Source organism: Pipistrellus hanaki (assembly GCF_964339955.1).
Source record: "Pipistrellus hanaki genome assembly, chromosome: 1".
Lineage (NCBI taxonomy): Eukaryota > Metazoa > Chordata > Mammalia > Chiroptera > Vespertilionidae > Pipistrellus > Pipistrellus hanaki.
The window spans coordinates 72,669,677-72,684,307 of record NC_140503.1 but is presented as its reverse complement, the minus strand read 5'-3'; the positions used below and the strand labels follow the sequence as shown (position 1 = coordinate 72,684,307).

Here is a 14,631-nt window from a genome sequence, read left to right as displayed (position 1 = left end):
TCAGTCTGGGGACCAGATATGTGTTGGTTTGTATTGTTTATATTGAGGGTGATGCTGTGGGCATGGGCGAGAGTCCCCAGGTGCAGGGAACAGTGTGAGCTAAGAGGAGGACCTAGGGAGGACTAAGCCTCTGAGGACCAGACCCGGAGTGATGAAGAAGAGAAGGATGAGCCTGCAGTAGAGAAAGAAAATCAAGCCCTAGCTGGTTTGGCTCGCTGGATAGAGTATTGACCTGTGGATTAAAGGGCCCTAGGTTCAATTCTGGTCAAGGGCACATGCCTGGGATGTGCACTCCATCCCCAGTAGGGAGCCTGCAGGAGGAGCCAATCAGTGATTCTCTCTCATCACTGATGTATCTCTCTTTTCCTCTCCCTCTCTGAAATCAATAAAAATATTTTTTAAACTTTCCTTGGGGAGGGGGGCTTTTTTAAAAGAAGAGAAAGAGAGCCAGGAGAATGTAGGACTTAGCAGTCAAGGAAGAAAGTACTTAGAGGAATGGGTGATCAACAGTGCCAAATGCTGTTGAGAAATGGTGACTCAACCTGAGGGAAGGCGAAGTGGTCTTGTGGGGAAGGGCAGCCAGGGCTGAGCACAGCGCCAACCCAGCCCTCCGATGCATGTCCCCTGCTGCAATGGTCATCACACTCTTCTGTCCCCGCAGTAAGCTACTCCAGGGTGTCTTGTTCATCCTATTATACCCAAGCCTAGCTCAAGGCCAGGCACAGAGTAGAAGCTTCATACATTTTATTGATGAATCTATGAGTGGACGGATGAATGGGTGGATGGTTGATAAGAATTAGAAGCAAAGAAGGGATCTCTGGCATCTGCGTGGGTTAGCTACCGTCCTTCAGCCTTTTTCCCTTTTTTTTTTTTTTTTTACCGCAATAGCCCTCAGACGCAGGGAACAGAGACAGAGCCCATGTCCTCCCTCTCCGGGGCCCTGGCCCCCCTTCCTCTCTCTCTGACGAAGAGTCTGGATGGAAGGTTCTGCTGACGTGAGAAGGGGAGGAGAGTCTGGAGGAAGGGGAGGAGACATCGGCGCTGCGATCGCAGAGACGGAGGAGGCGCCCGCGGCTGCAGAGCTGCAGAGCGGGGTCTCCGCGCTCCGGGTCCGAGCGTCCAGCGCACCCTGGGCCAGAGGACCGCGCATCCTTCCGGCGAGGCCCCGCAGAGCCCCCTGAGGTCGGCAAGCTGGCTCCCCGCGTGGCCACCGGGACCCCGGAGCCCAACGGCGGGGGCGGCAGCAAAATCGACAGCAATGTAGAGATCACCCCCAACCCCAACGGAGTAAGTGCCTGCGCGCCCAGGGCTGCGCCATCGCCTCCGCACCGCGTCTGGCGTTTTCCTGGCGTTTTCCTCCGCGCACCCCGACCCCTGCCTGCCTTCCTCGCTCCAGCGCCCGCCCTCCTCCCTTGCTTTGCAGTTTCCCCCGGTTCACCCCCTTCTCCTGCTTCTCCCGCCCCTCCTCCCCCCCCCTCCCTATCTCTCAGCAGGTCGGAAGCCTCGGAGATGCGGTGCCCGCCGAGCAGATGCAGGGGGAGCGGCAGCGCGAGCGGGAGGGGGCGGGCGAGGCGGGCCGCGGCGGGCTGGGCAGCAGCCTGTCGCTGGCCGTGCCCTCCGGGCCCCTTAGCTTCGAGGCGCTGCTCGCCCAGATAGGGGCGCTGGGTGGGGGCCAGCAGCTGCAGCTCGGCCTCTGCTGCCTGCCTGTGCTCTTCGTGGCGCTGGGCCTGGCCTCGGACCCCATCTTCACGCTGGCGCCCCCGTTGCACTGCCACTACGGGGGCCCCAACGCCTCCGGCTGGGAGCAGCCCCCCAACGCCAGCGGGGTCGGCGTCAGCGGGCTCGGCGTCGCCAGCGCCGCGATACCCGCCACCCGCATCGGCGCCACCAGCACAGACCCCTCCTGCAGCGGCTTCGCCCCGCCGGATTTCAACCACTGCCTCAAGGACTGGGACTACAACGGCCTGCCCGTGCTCACCACCAACGCCATCGGCCAGGTGAGGCGCCCGGGTGGGCTCCGGGGGCCTGAGGGGGAGCGGGCTGAGAGCCACCCACTCAGGGCCTCACCCCCGCTCCTTCCTTCTCACCTCCCCAGTGGGATCTGGTGTGTGACCTGGGCTGGCAGGTGATCCTGGAGCAGATCCTCTTCATCCTGGGCTTTGCCTCCGGCTACTTGTTCCTGGGCTACCCTGCGGACAGGTGAGGGCTGCCAGGGGCAGGGCGAGCAGAGAGGAGGAGTGCTAGGCAGGCGAGCTCAGGCAGCTGGTGCTGGCAAGAGGCCGAAGAGTAGTCGCAGGACTCTGCAGCCTTCTCGGGACTTCAGTTCAATGACATGCACCCCCCTCCCTGTCTCAACTGCACTCCCCGACAAGAAATACTTCTTCTGCAACAGGGAATGACTTCACCCCAATCCCCCGTATTCATGGATCAACGGCATCGTCTCCAAAGACCATAGCTCCAGCTCCATGACCAAAAACCTTATCTCTACATATAAAAAGCCCTAGGTCCTCCTCTGTTATTCCTATCATCACTAACCACCTCCCTCACCATCCTCACGGATTATTAGACTCATCCCCATTAATAGCCCCATCCATGTGGACTATTCGCTCCATCTCAATGGCCTTATTTCTAAAGATAATTATGTTAATTCCTAACCCCATTCCCAATACAGTTCCACTCTACAAATGATTCCACCCTCATGGGTCAATAGTCCAATCCCCACAGATCAATGACCACAAGAGCACCACTCCCCCAGAAATTAAAAGTTCCATCCTCACGGGTCTTCACTGCTCTCGGAGCCTCTCAGACCAAATACCCCCTTTCCATGAACCAGTGGCCTCACCTCAAGGATCAGCTTATCCCCCACCAACCAATAGCTTTCCCCAGGGATCAGAACTCCCGTCACCTCTGATTCTCAATACTGTCGCCACTGACCAAGTGTTCCATCTCCACTCACCATCCCCATGGATTATTAGGCTAACTTCCACTTAATCTACAGTTCTATCCAAATGGAGTAATAGCTCAATTCTCATGGATCAAACGCAACCCAGCATTCAATAATCCAATTCCCTAAAACCAATACCTATCCTTACTGCCCAGGAGTCACAAATCCTTTTGGGAAAATTATTCTAAAGCCATAGGTCAATAGCCCATCCTCATGCATTAATGGTCTCACGCTCACAGACCAGTAGCATTATTCCTATGAAATCATAGCCTCATCACCTAAGTCCAATAATTCAGTCTTCTAAATTCAGTAGATTTAGTCCAATTAACCAATAAACTCATCCCATGGAAATATGGCCCTACTCTATTGGGTCAATAGTAGTACTCCCAATGACCAGTGATCCCAATCTTCATCCCCATAAATCTTTTGTATTATCCCCAAAGATCATAGCCTGGTCTCCAAGGATCAGTAGCCCTATCCATCATCATGGACCAATAGTCTAATTTCCCCGGTCTGTGACCCAGTCCTCACTGATTATCCCCCTGGATTCATAGATTCATCCCCACTGAACAGTAGCCCCACCCACATGGACTAAGATTCCCCCACCCCATGAGGCAATGGCTCCATCCCCAAAGATCAATTGTCCAGTCTTTAAAATTAGGAATTCTCTCCACTGATCCATAGTCCTAATCCATGGATTAAATCTCCATGCCCATGGATTAGCAGCTCCATCTTCTGGCCAGTGGCCCCATTTCTACTCACCATCCTTATGGACAAACAGACCCATGCCCCAACCCCATGGGACAATGGCTTCAGCCTCCAAAATCAATTACTCAATTCCCTAAAATCAATCGCTCCATCTTCGCTGACCAATCCTATCCCCAGGCACAAGTGGCCAATGGACCCACCTCCATTGATCAGTAACTCCAACCTTGTACACATATCAATGTCCCCATCTTCTCTGACCAGTCTGAGACAAGCTTCATCCCAACTGACCTGTATCACTAAGGATGGATGGTTCCAAGTCCCCTTAGCAATATCCCATCCCCTCTCATGATTGGTCTCACTTCCACAGAGAAATGCCCTAAGCTCTGATCAACAGCCCCATCCACAAGTCTGGTCCCACCCCCACAGAACCCAAGTGCCTGGTTGCCAGACATAACTTACCCATGGTCCCAATCCCTTCCATCTTCTCTAGCCTTATTCCAACACTTGCTCCCAAGTCCTCATCCTCATTCCTCCTGCTGTGAATCAGGCAATGGGGCCCCACCCAGCAATGCCTCCCCCAGAGGGTCTGGGTGACCAGAGGCCTTGCACACTTTCCAGGTTTGGCCGCCGTGGGATTGTGCTGCTGACCTTGGGGCTGGTGGGCCCCTGTGGAGTGGGAGGGGCTGCTGCAGGCTCTGCCACCGGCGTCATGGCGCTTCGATTCCTCCTGGGCTTCCTGCTTGCCGGAGTTGACCTTGGTGTCTACCTGATGCGTGAGTGGCACCCTCCAAAGAGGTCCTTCCCTTGGGGCTCATCCCTGCCTGTGTCAACCCAGGCCTTCCCACTGCCCACTAGGATTCCCTCAGTCCCTTCTTCAGCCCCAAATTTCAGCTGTCCAGACTCTAAGCTGTCTTTCCGCCCAGGCCTTTGAAGGATCCAGGGGTCTTTCATCTATCCACACCCATCTCTTTCCACTATCTTTAAGATTTCCTTGCCCTAGACTTATTGCTGTCAGGTAACAGTCCTATTTAAAAAAAAAAAAAAAAAAAAAAAAAAAAAAAAAAAAATCCTAACTAGCTGTATGACCTTGAACAAGTGTTGATATGAAGGTCATATAAGGTCTGATATGAAAGAGCCTGTAATTGGGAATGCTAATTACACCCATCAGGGACTCTGACCCTCCAGCCCTCCCACATTTGAGCAGGAGAGGGGAGAGGACTGAACCATCTCTCCACTCTGCCATGTAGAGGTTAGTCTGTGGGAGGTGACAGCTGCCGCCTCCAATCAGGGTCTGACCTCACTCTCTGTCCTCCTCCCTCCCTCCCTCTCTCCTTTTCTCTCCCATGCCTCCTGCCTCCCTGACCTCTCCTCCCTGTCCCTGCTGTATCTCCAGGCCTGGAGCTGTGCGACCCAACCCAGAGGCTTCGGGTGGCCCTAGCAGGGGAGTTAGTTGGGGTGGGGGGACACTTCCTGTTCCTGGGCCTGGCCCTTGTCTCTAAGGACTGGCGATTTCTGCAGCGAATGATCACCGCTCCCTGCATCCTCTTCCTGTTTTATGGGTCAGTATCACCCTTTACCTGCTGTTTGGGTCATTCTCAGCTCCCCCTCCAACTTAGCTCTAGCCCAGAGACCCCCTCTTCTCCGCTCCCCCTCATCCAGGCCTGCCCCAGCCCCAGCCCCTCAGAGGGGGGCAGTTTCCCACCCCTGTGTCAGAAGACGGGAGGCTTCACTGTGTACCCCACACCCCTGCCCCCAGCTGGCCTGGTCTGTTTCTGGAGTCTGCCCGGTGGTTGATAGTGAAGCGACAGATTGAGGAGGCCCAATCGGTGCTGAGGATCCTGGCTGAGCGGAACCGGCCCCATGGGCAGATGCTGGGAGAGGAAGCCCAGGAAGCCCTGCAGGGTAGGACACGGGGGTCCCTACAGATGCCCTCTCACATGCGCACGGTGCCCTCTCCATGGTTATAGCTGTGCACCTTCTCCCAAGGTCCCCACCACTCCTGTGGGAGGACTCTGGGTTCTCTGCTGCTCCTTCTGACAGCTCCTCCCTTTCTCTCCCAAAGACCTGGAGAACACCTGCCCTCTCCCTGCAACATCCTCCTTTTCCCTCGCATCTCTCCTCAACTACCGCAATATCTGGAAAAACCTGCTCATCCTGGGCTTCACCAAGTGAGCCTGGGGTCTGAGCCAAGGGCCAGGCCAGTAGCCGGGATGGGGGCTGGCTGGGTGGGGAAGGCATGGGGACCCCCGCCGAGGGCCACCAGAGCCTTGGAAAGCTGCAGGTGGGGATGCAGGCACCTTTCTGTTTTCCCACTCCTTCTCGCAGCTTCATTGCCCACGCCATTCGTCACTGCTACCAGCCTGTGGGAGCAGACGGAGGGAGCCCGTCGGACTTCTACCTGTGCGCCCTGCTAGCCAGCGGCACGGCGGCCCTGGCCTGTATCTTCCTGGGGGTCACCGTGGACCGATTTGGCCGCCGTGGCATCCTGCTTCTCTTGATGACCCTCACCGGCATTGCGTCTCTGGTCCTGCTGGGCCTGTGGGCCTGTGAGCACCCTCCCTTCCCCATACAATGGGCTCAGCAGAGGAACCAGGCAGAGGAGCCTCAGATAGGCCTCCTAAGACAAGACCAGCCCCTGCCCAGATCTCCACAGTCCTTCCCTGGCAACGTACCCTATCTGTTCTCCCAATCAATTAGTGAATGCCCAGAGCCCACCCACCTAGCCATAGGATCAGAGAGCAAGGGGATGAAGCGAGGGACTATGCCATACATGGTCTCCCGCCTCCATTCATGCTTCCTCCTTGGTCCTCCAGATCTGAATGATTCCGCCATCACCACCTTCGCTGTGCTTGGCCTCTTCTCCTCCCAAGCCGCTGGAATCCTCAGTACCCTCCTTGCTTCTGAAGTCATCCCCACCACTGTCCGGTGAGAATGAGGGTGCTGCCAGGGTCTGGGACAGGCCTCCCGGCCATCCATCAAGGACAGGGCCCTTGAAGGATGAAGGAGGGAAGGCTGCTAGAGAAGCGCGGGGGTAAGACCCACAGCTAGAGACTGAGTGCCAACTCCATCTCTCCCAGGGGCCGAGGCCTGGGCCTGATCATGGCACTGGGGGCACTTGGAGGGCTGAGTGACCCCGCCCAGCGCCTGCACATGGGCCACGGAGCCTTCCTGCAGCACGTCGTGCTGGCTGCCTGCGCCCTCCTCTGCATCCTCAGCATCATGCTTCTGCCGGAGACCAAGCGCAAGCTCCTGCCCGAGGTGCTCCGGGATGGGGAGCTGTGCCGCCGGCCTTCGCTCCTGCGGCAGCCGCCCCCTAGCCGCTGTGACCACGTCCCGCTGCTTGCCACCCCCAACCCTGCCCTCTGAGTGGCCTCTGAGCTCGCTGGCAGGAGGCTGGCCCATACGGAAAGGTGACAGAAGGCCCTGCCTGGTAAGACAATTGGGAGGCTCAGAGGCATCTCCCGCCAGCCATCAAGTAGAGCTCAGAGGGCTGCCCCTACCCCGTCTCCTCCCTGTTGCTTGTGTTCACTCCCTTGGCAAGAGTCAGGGGGCAGGGAGAGAGCTCCACGCTGTAACCACCTGGTCTGGGCTTCACCCTGTGCCCAAAGACATCCTCCCAGACCTCATTCTTTCTTGCTCTGTCATTCTGTTTCAATAAAGACACTGGTGAAATGAGCATACCATAGCCTGGACTTCCCTCCCTTCTGTTGTCCTTCCACTACCTCCTGGGGGAAGGCTTCTCAGTGGAACTAAAACCAATGACAATCTCCCTCCCCGTCCCTGTGCCGTGTCCCTGCCCCCCGCCCCCCCCCCCACCCGCCCTGTGTGAACTTATAGATAGCTACTGCCTGTTACTGATTGCTGTGCTGCTGGGACTGGGTTAGGCACTTTACAAACTTCATTTAATCACTTAATCCTTTCAACACTGCAAGGTAGGTGTTTGGAACAATAAAAACGAATTCCAATGAACTTAAACAAAAAGGAAAATTATTAGAGGGGTGTGGTGGGGAGCTAACAGAATGGAAGGAGAAGCAGAACTAGACATGGAAGGTCAGGAACAGCCTAGCTGGTTTGACTCAGTGGATAGAGCATCAGCCTGCAGACTGAAGTGTCCCAGGTTCGATTCCGGTCAAGGGCACATGCCCAGGTTGCAGGCTCTATCCCCATTAGGGGGTGTGCAGGAGGCAGCCAATCAATGATTCTCATCATTCTTGTTTCTATCTCTCCCTCTCCCTTCCTCTCTAAAATCAATAAAAATGTATATTTTTTCAAAGTTCAGGAACCAGGGGGAGGTCCCCGGGGTCCAGGGAATAGAACCAGTAATATTTTTGTCACTTGGGTGAACAAACTCCAATGGGATTCAATCTTTGGGTCACCCCACTGAAGAGTCATTTCCAGAGAGCAAGTGACTGGCCAGCCTGAGGAACCTGCCACCCCTGCCATACCACTGACTACCGGGGAGAGGGAAAGCAACACCTGAGTGCTGTTAGCAGAAGCAGGACTGGGTATTGTACGGGTAAAAACAATGGATGCTCACTACCGTATTCTTTTACTAGTGCAGATGAGAAAACTGATGCTCTGAGAGACTCGGTAATAATGAGCGCCAGAGCTGGGATTAATTAGATCCGGAGCTGGAGCTCTCCATTGATGTATACTGTAGCCACCTTTCCAACTCTTTCCAAGCTTGGGCACTCTCTTGGAAGTGAGGGGTGAGCTTCTAGGCACTCAGTGGTGGGGTCGTAGGAGACTAGAATTTCCACCTCTGGGTCTGCCTCTCAGACCAGGCCTGGCCTGGCTTTGCCACTTTGGGCAAATCTTTAAACCTTCAGCTTCCTTCAAAGGTTGCTCCGAGGTTAAACAAGATAACATAAGTGCCTCTGAAATTATTCCCACTAGATGGTAAGCTCCTTAAGGGAAGGAACTTGGTCTTACTCAGCTTTGAAATACCAAATTCTGACACATGATAGAAGCTCAAAAAGTTGACATTCGTTCATTCTTTTAGCAAACAGTGCCTGATTTATAGGTAAGTACCAACCGAGATACAAAGCACAGGCCATTCTTGAAGAGTAATTCATCTAAGCCCTAACTGGCTTGACTCAGTGGATAGAGTCAGCCTGTGGACTCAAGAGTCCCAGGTTCGATTCTAGTCAAGGGCATGTACATTGGTTGCAGACACATACCCAGTAATGGGTATGCAGGAGGCAGCTGATCAATGTTTCTCTCTCATTCATGTTTCTAACTCTCTATCTTCCTCCCTTCCTCTTGGTAAAAAAAATCAATAAAATATTTTTTAAGAGTAATCCATCTAATACTATATTAATTAAAGAGGAGGGAGAGGCCAGTGGTTTGGACCACCAAAAGGCTGCATTTTGAAGGAAGTAAGACTTCACTTAGAGGCAGGAAGCCCTCAGGCAAGAGCCCAGGAGGCAGACACAGTGCTCTCAACTCAAAGGATAAAGGGAGAGCAAAGGCCTGGAGCTAGGAAAGCTTGGTCTTGGAGAGAGGGATTCTTAGAAAAATCAAAAATTGGAGGCCAGCCTTTTTCAGAGAAGATAGGACCATTACCCACAGCTTCCCACAGCACCAGTGTTCCTATCTCCTTCCCCTCTGCCAATCCATTCTGAGGCCATGCTACTGAGCTTCAGTAATAATAATAATATTATCTGAGAACTCATAGGAATTTAATCTCCACAGTCCCCTGACATAGGTATTATCATTTTCATCCTATTTAACTACTGAGAAAATAGAAATGAGTGAAAATCAGGGACCTGCCATTTAGTGGCAGAGCTAGGCCTCAAACCCCTTCTGGCTACCCTTTCTACACCACAGTTCCTTCACAGTTATAAACTGCATCACACATTCTGTAGAATAATGTCTGTGGAGTTTTAACTGACTCCACTATTGACCTTTTTAAAAATATTTTCATTGATTTCAGAGAGGAAGGGAGAAGGGGATATAGATAATAACATCAATGATGAGAGAGAATCATTGATCGGCTGCCAAGGTTATAGAACCAAAGTTTCAGGTTCTGGGCACATACAAAAAGCAACTAATGAATGCATAAATAAGTGAAACAACAAATTGAAGTTTTTCGTCTCCCACTCTCTCTTTCTCTACCTTCTTCTTCTCTCTCTCTCTCTCAAATCATTAAATAAAAAATTTAAAAACATAATGAGAGCATTTGCAGAGAACCAATAAAGCACAGACACTTGTTCCCAAGCAATTTGCAGTCTAGGTGGAAAGGGTCAGTGTGTATAGCTAAAAAAACTAAGATCTTGTCAGTTGCTCTAAAATTTACCAACCATATGATCTCGTTGGATCCTCATCAATAACCCCATGAAAAAACGATGATTATTTTTGTGGCTTTTACTAAGATTTGAAAGGTAATGTAGTCAAGGTTCTATGACTGGTAAGCAATTAGAGTAGTCAAATCTTGAAACTGGGAGCCTCAATCTTCTTACTAAATACCAGATAGAAAATATGTCTAAACAGTGTGAGAGAAAATATTATCTACACTTTTTTTTAAATATATTTTATTGATTTTTTTTTTTGCCCCCCTCCCTCCCTCCCATACATACCCTCCCAGTAATATCTACTTTCTAAAAAAAATAAATCTTTAGCCGAAACCGGTTTGGCTCAGTGGTAGAGCGTCAGTCTGCGGACTGAAAGGTCCCAGGTTCGATTCCGGTCAAGGGCATGTACATTGGTTGCGGGCACATCCCCAATAGGGGGTGTGCAAGAGGCAGCTGGTCGATGTTTCTCTCTCGTCGGCGTTTCTAGCTCTCTATCTCTCTCCCTTTCTCTCTGTAAAAAAATCAATAAAAATATATTTTAAAAAAATAATAATAAAAAATAAAAAATAAATCTTTAGCCAAAACCGGTTTGGCTCAGTGGTAGAGCGTCGGTCTGCGGACTGAAAGGTCCCAGGTTCGATTCCGGTCAAGGGCATGTACATTGGTTGCGGGCACATCCCCAGTAGGGGGTGTGCAAGAGGCAGCTGGTCGATGTTTCTCTCTCATCGACGTTTCTAGCTCTCTATCCCTCTCTCCTCCTCTCTGTAAAAACTCAATAAAATATATATATTTAAAATAAATAAATAAATAAATCTTTATTGTTCATATTATTACAAATGTTCCTCATTTTTTTTCCCCTCCATTGCTCCCCTTCACCAGGTTTCCACCCCACCCTCTGCCCTTTCCACACACCCCATTGTCCTCATCCATAGGTGCACAGTTTTTGTTCAGGCTTTTCCCGCACCCCCCACTCCCTTTTTCCCCTAGAATTGTCAGTTCACTCCCCTTCCATACCTCTGATTCTATTATATTCACCAGTTAATATTGTTCATCAGGTTTTTTAATTCCCTTGGCTTTTAGTTTCACTTGTTGATAGTTTCATTTGTTGATCATAATTTTTATCTATATCTTCTTCCTCTTCTTAAAGAACCCCTTTCAGCAATTCATATAATTCTGGTTTGTCGGTGATGAACTCCTTTAGCTTTTTTTTTTTTTATTAGTGAAGCTCTTTATCTGGCCTTTGATTTTGAGTGATAGCTTTGCTGGGTAGATTATCTTTGGCTGTAGGTTCTTGCTATGCATCACCTTGAATATTTCTTGCCATTCCTGTCTGGCCTGCATGGTTTCTGTTGAGAAGTCAGCTGACAATCATATGGGTGTTCCTTTATAGGTAACTACCTGCTTTTCTCTTGCTGCTTTTAATATTCTCTCTTTGTCTTTTGCTCTTGGAATTTTAATTATGATGTGTCTTGGTGTGTTCCTCTTTGGATTCCTTTTGTTTGGGGTTCTGTGCACTTCCTGGACTTGTAAGTCTGTTTCTTTCCCCAGGTGGGGGAAGTTTTCTGTCACTATTTCTTTCAGTATGTTTTCGGTATCTTGCTCTCTCTCATCTTCTGGGACCCCCATAATTCTGATGTTGGTTCGTTTGAAATTATCCCAAAGGTTTCTTACACTATCTTCAACTTTCTGGATTCTCTTATCTTCTTGATTCTGTGGAGGAGTGTCCTCTGGCTCTTTATGTTCCAAATCTTTGACTTGATTCTTGCAATCTTCCATTCTGTTTTTAGGATTCTGAATAATATATATTTTTTTATTTCAGCAATGTATTCTTTATTTCTAGTTGATCCCTTTTCATATTCTCATAGGTCTCGTTTATTTTGTCGGCCTTTTCTAGGAAACTCTTGAAAAACCTTATAAGCATGGTTTTGAACTCTATATCCAGTTGCTTCTTGTCCTCCATTTCTTTTGTTTGTGATCTGTTTCCTTGTCTAGGCATTTTCACAGCTTCCCTGAGTTAGTAAGGTGGCTTTGTGTGCTAAGGTGTCCTATATGGTTCAGTGGGTCAGCCTCCCAGTTACCTGAGGTGGACAGTCTTGGTGCACCCTTTGTGGGCTTTGTGTGCAGTCTTGTTAAGCCTTGCTTGTTGTTATCACTGGGAAGTGTTGATCTCCAAGCCAATTGGCTATGAGGATCAGAAGTGTCTCAGCTAGGAGGGTTTCTATATTCCACTTGGATGGGGCGGAGTCTTGGGGTGGCACAGCCAAGCTTTGGTGAATCCCAAAGATTGGTTGCAGGTGCGTGCACTTTTGGTATAGGTGCAGACAAGCTTTGGATTCCTGTCTGCCCCTCCCTAGGAGAGTCCTATTCGCTGTGAACAAGAAAGCTAGCCACTGGAAGGGCTTCTGTGCTCCGCTTGGATGGGGTGGAGTCTCGGGATGGTGTAGACAAGCTTTGGTCAGCCCCTCCCTATGAGGGTCTGGTTTCTGAGTCACGCAGTAATGGCCACTGGCTTCACACTCCTCTGAGAGCTCTCTACCCGCTGCCTGACAGTCTGGCCTCTCCATGTCTGGGGCCGTCTATCAGAGCAATAGGGTGGTTGTTTTCCTCCCGAACAAGAAAGTCAGCCGTACATTAGCTGTCCGCCCTCTGCGCGTGCAGGGAGTAAGTCAGCAGTGAACTCGGCCCGCCCTCTCCGCGCTTTGCAAGCAAGCCAGCAGCAAAGTCTGGCAGCCACCTTTTTGCGCGCACAGTTCTCCGCACCTTCACAGTTGCCTTCTCTCTCCTTCCCAGTTGGTAGAGCCTCCTCTCAGCCAGTCGTCCGGCGCTTCAGGGCGATGTTTCCCCTGTTTTCCAGTTTTAAATTCAAATTTGTTGTGGTAGGCTGCATTCAGGTGTCTACCCTATGCCGCCATCTTGGTTTCTCTCGTATTATCTACTTTTTAATATTAAATGTAGAAGGTAGTCCAGGAACTTGGAAAGAGTTTTCAGGCAAACAAGGAAATTACTACTTTCCTTGGAGTTGTACTGATTGAAACATGAACAGATTTTAGTAATGTTTTTATCTGGTTTCACAACTAAGAGCTATAATAGATTGAGGGGAACATTAAAAGGATATGTGGGGTACATTTCTAACCTTAAAAAGTTACATGAAGACCATGAAGGCCACTCCCATTCAGTCTACCTAGCCTGGACCCCATACTACCAATTTTTGATTATCCACAACCGTCCGGTGCTGCCTAAGATCTTGGGGAAGGGCTATAGTCATTGCCTGCAAGAACTCAGAAAACTGAGACAAATCCTTACAATCCTGTATAAAAAAAAATAGAGAAATGTAAAAATTGCTGTAGCAACTCTGCGGATGGAAGGATATACTCTATTAGAAACAGTCAAGGGAAGCATCTCAGACATTTGGATTGAACCTTGAGTTTGCCAGGGACAGAAAGGAGGAAGCATTAGTGCAAAGCCTCAAGGTGTAACAGAATATGGTGTGCATAGAGAACAATGTGTTTATTTTTTAATATACAAAATCATGTTACCTCCAAATACAGTTATATATTGTCCTTTCCATTCTGGGTACATTTTATTTCATATTGTTGTCTCATTTTCCCAGCTAGCAGAACTTCTAGTACAATGTTGAAGTGGCGAAAACAGATATTCTTGCCTTGTTCCTGTTCTTAGGATGAAGGCTTTTAGCCTTTTCCTGATAAATATGTTAGCTCTGGGTTTTTCATAGATGCCTTTTATTTCATGGATGTTAAAGTTTTTTTTTTTTTTTAAATACTATTGTACACTTAAAAGGTAGATTTTATGGTATGTGAATTATATCTCAAAAAACAGAGAGGTCCATAGAGCTTTTCAGTAATACACAAGTCAGAGGGATGGCAAAGTGAACTTCCTTTGGCAAATAAAATTAGTCTCCTTACTTAAAAAAAAAAAAATTTAATATATTTTATTGATTTTTTACAGAAAGGAAGAGAGAGGGATAGAGAGTTAGAAACATCGATGAGAGAGAATCATCGATCAGCCACCTCCTGCGCACACACACACACACACACACACACACACTGGGGATGTACCTGCAACCAAGGTACATGCCTTTGACCAAAATTGAACCTGGGACCCTTCAGTCTGCAGGCTGACATTCTATCCACTGAGCCAACCCGGTTTTGGCTAAAAAAAATATATTTTTTATTGAGTTTTTAGAGAAGAGGAGGAAGATAGAAACGTTGATGAAATATGGATCGGCTGCCTCCTGCACATCCCCTACTAGGGATCAAGCCTACAACCCAAGCATGTGCCCTGACCAAGAATTAGAGTGACCTCTTGTTATATGGGACAACAGTCCACTGAGACACACTGGCTGGGCTAAGGGACTCTTTCTGTAACAAATTCTAGCACCTAAAACAAGCACTTGGTAAGTCCTCAGCAAATGATTACCATAGGCATAAAAAAAAAAGTGGGGGAAAGAGGCATGAGAAATTAAGGTGTGAAAGACATTTAAAAATTATATCATGATTTTATTTATTTATAATAAACTTTTAAAATATATTTTATTGATTTTTTACAGAGAGGAGGAGAGAGGGATAGAGCTATTATAGAAGCGTCGATGAGAGAAACATCGCCCAGCTGCCTCTTGCACACCCCCTACTGGGGATATGCCCGCAACCAATGTACATGCCCTTGACA

The 14,631-nt window shown here is 49.5% G+C and overlaps 1 protein-coding gene across 2 annotated transcripts; it reads left to right on the top strand.

Annotated features, from left to right (window-relative positions):
• The first annotated feature begins 1,057 nt into the window (after positions 1 to 1,057).
• Positions 1,058 to 7,337, top strand: SLC22A17 (solute carrier family 22 member 17). 2 transcript variants are annotated; one of them, XM_084895209.1, is made up of 10 exons: positions 1,058 to 1,287; positions 1,491 to 1,997; positions 2,096 to 2,199; positions 4,271 to 4,425; positions 5,046 to 5,211; positions 5,409 to 5,554; positions 5,715 to 5,820; positions 5,978 to 6,198; positions 6,466 to 6,577; positions 6,730 to 7,337. In XM_084895209.1, exons 2-10 carry the CDS (start codon positions 1,530 to 1,532, stop codon positions 7,016 to 7,018), a joined length of 1,767 nt encoding a protein of 588 aa, XP_084751335.1. In that variant the 5' UTR covers positions 1,058 to 1,287; positions 1,491 to 1,529; the 3' UTR covers positions 7,019 to 7,337. The 2 variants fall into 2 exon arrangements, with proteins under 2 accessions (XP_084751335.1, XP_084751336.1); XM_084895210.1 differs by having other exon boundaries at positions 1,153 to 1,287; positions 1,494 to 1,997.
• The last annotated feature ends 7,294 nt before the right edge of the window (positions 7,338 to 14,631 follow it).

Coding starts and splice junctions, on each gene's coding strand:
- SLC22A17 (XM_084895209.1), top strand. CDS start 1,530: ATGCAGGGGGAGCGGCAGCGCGAGCGGGAGGGGGCGGGCGAGGCGGGC. Junction 1,998..2,095: donor CCACCAACGCCATCGGCCAG/GTGAGGCGCCCG, acceptor TCACCTCCCCAG/TGGGATCTGGTGTGTGACCT. Junction 5,821..5,977: donor CTCATCCTGGGCTTCACCAA/GTGAGCCTGGGG, acceptor TCCTTCTCGCAG/CTTCATTGCCCACGCCATTC.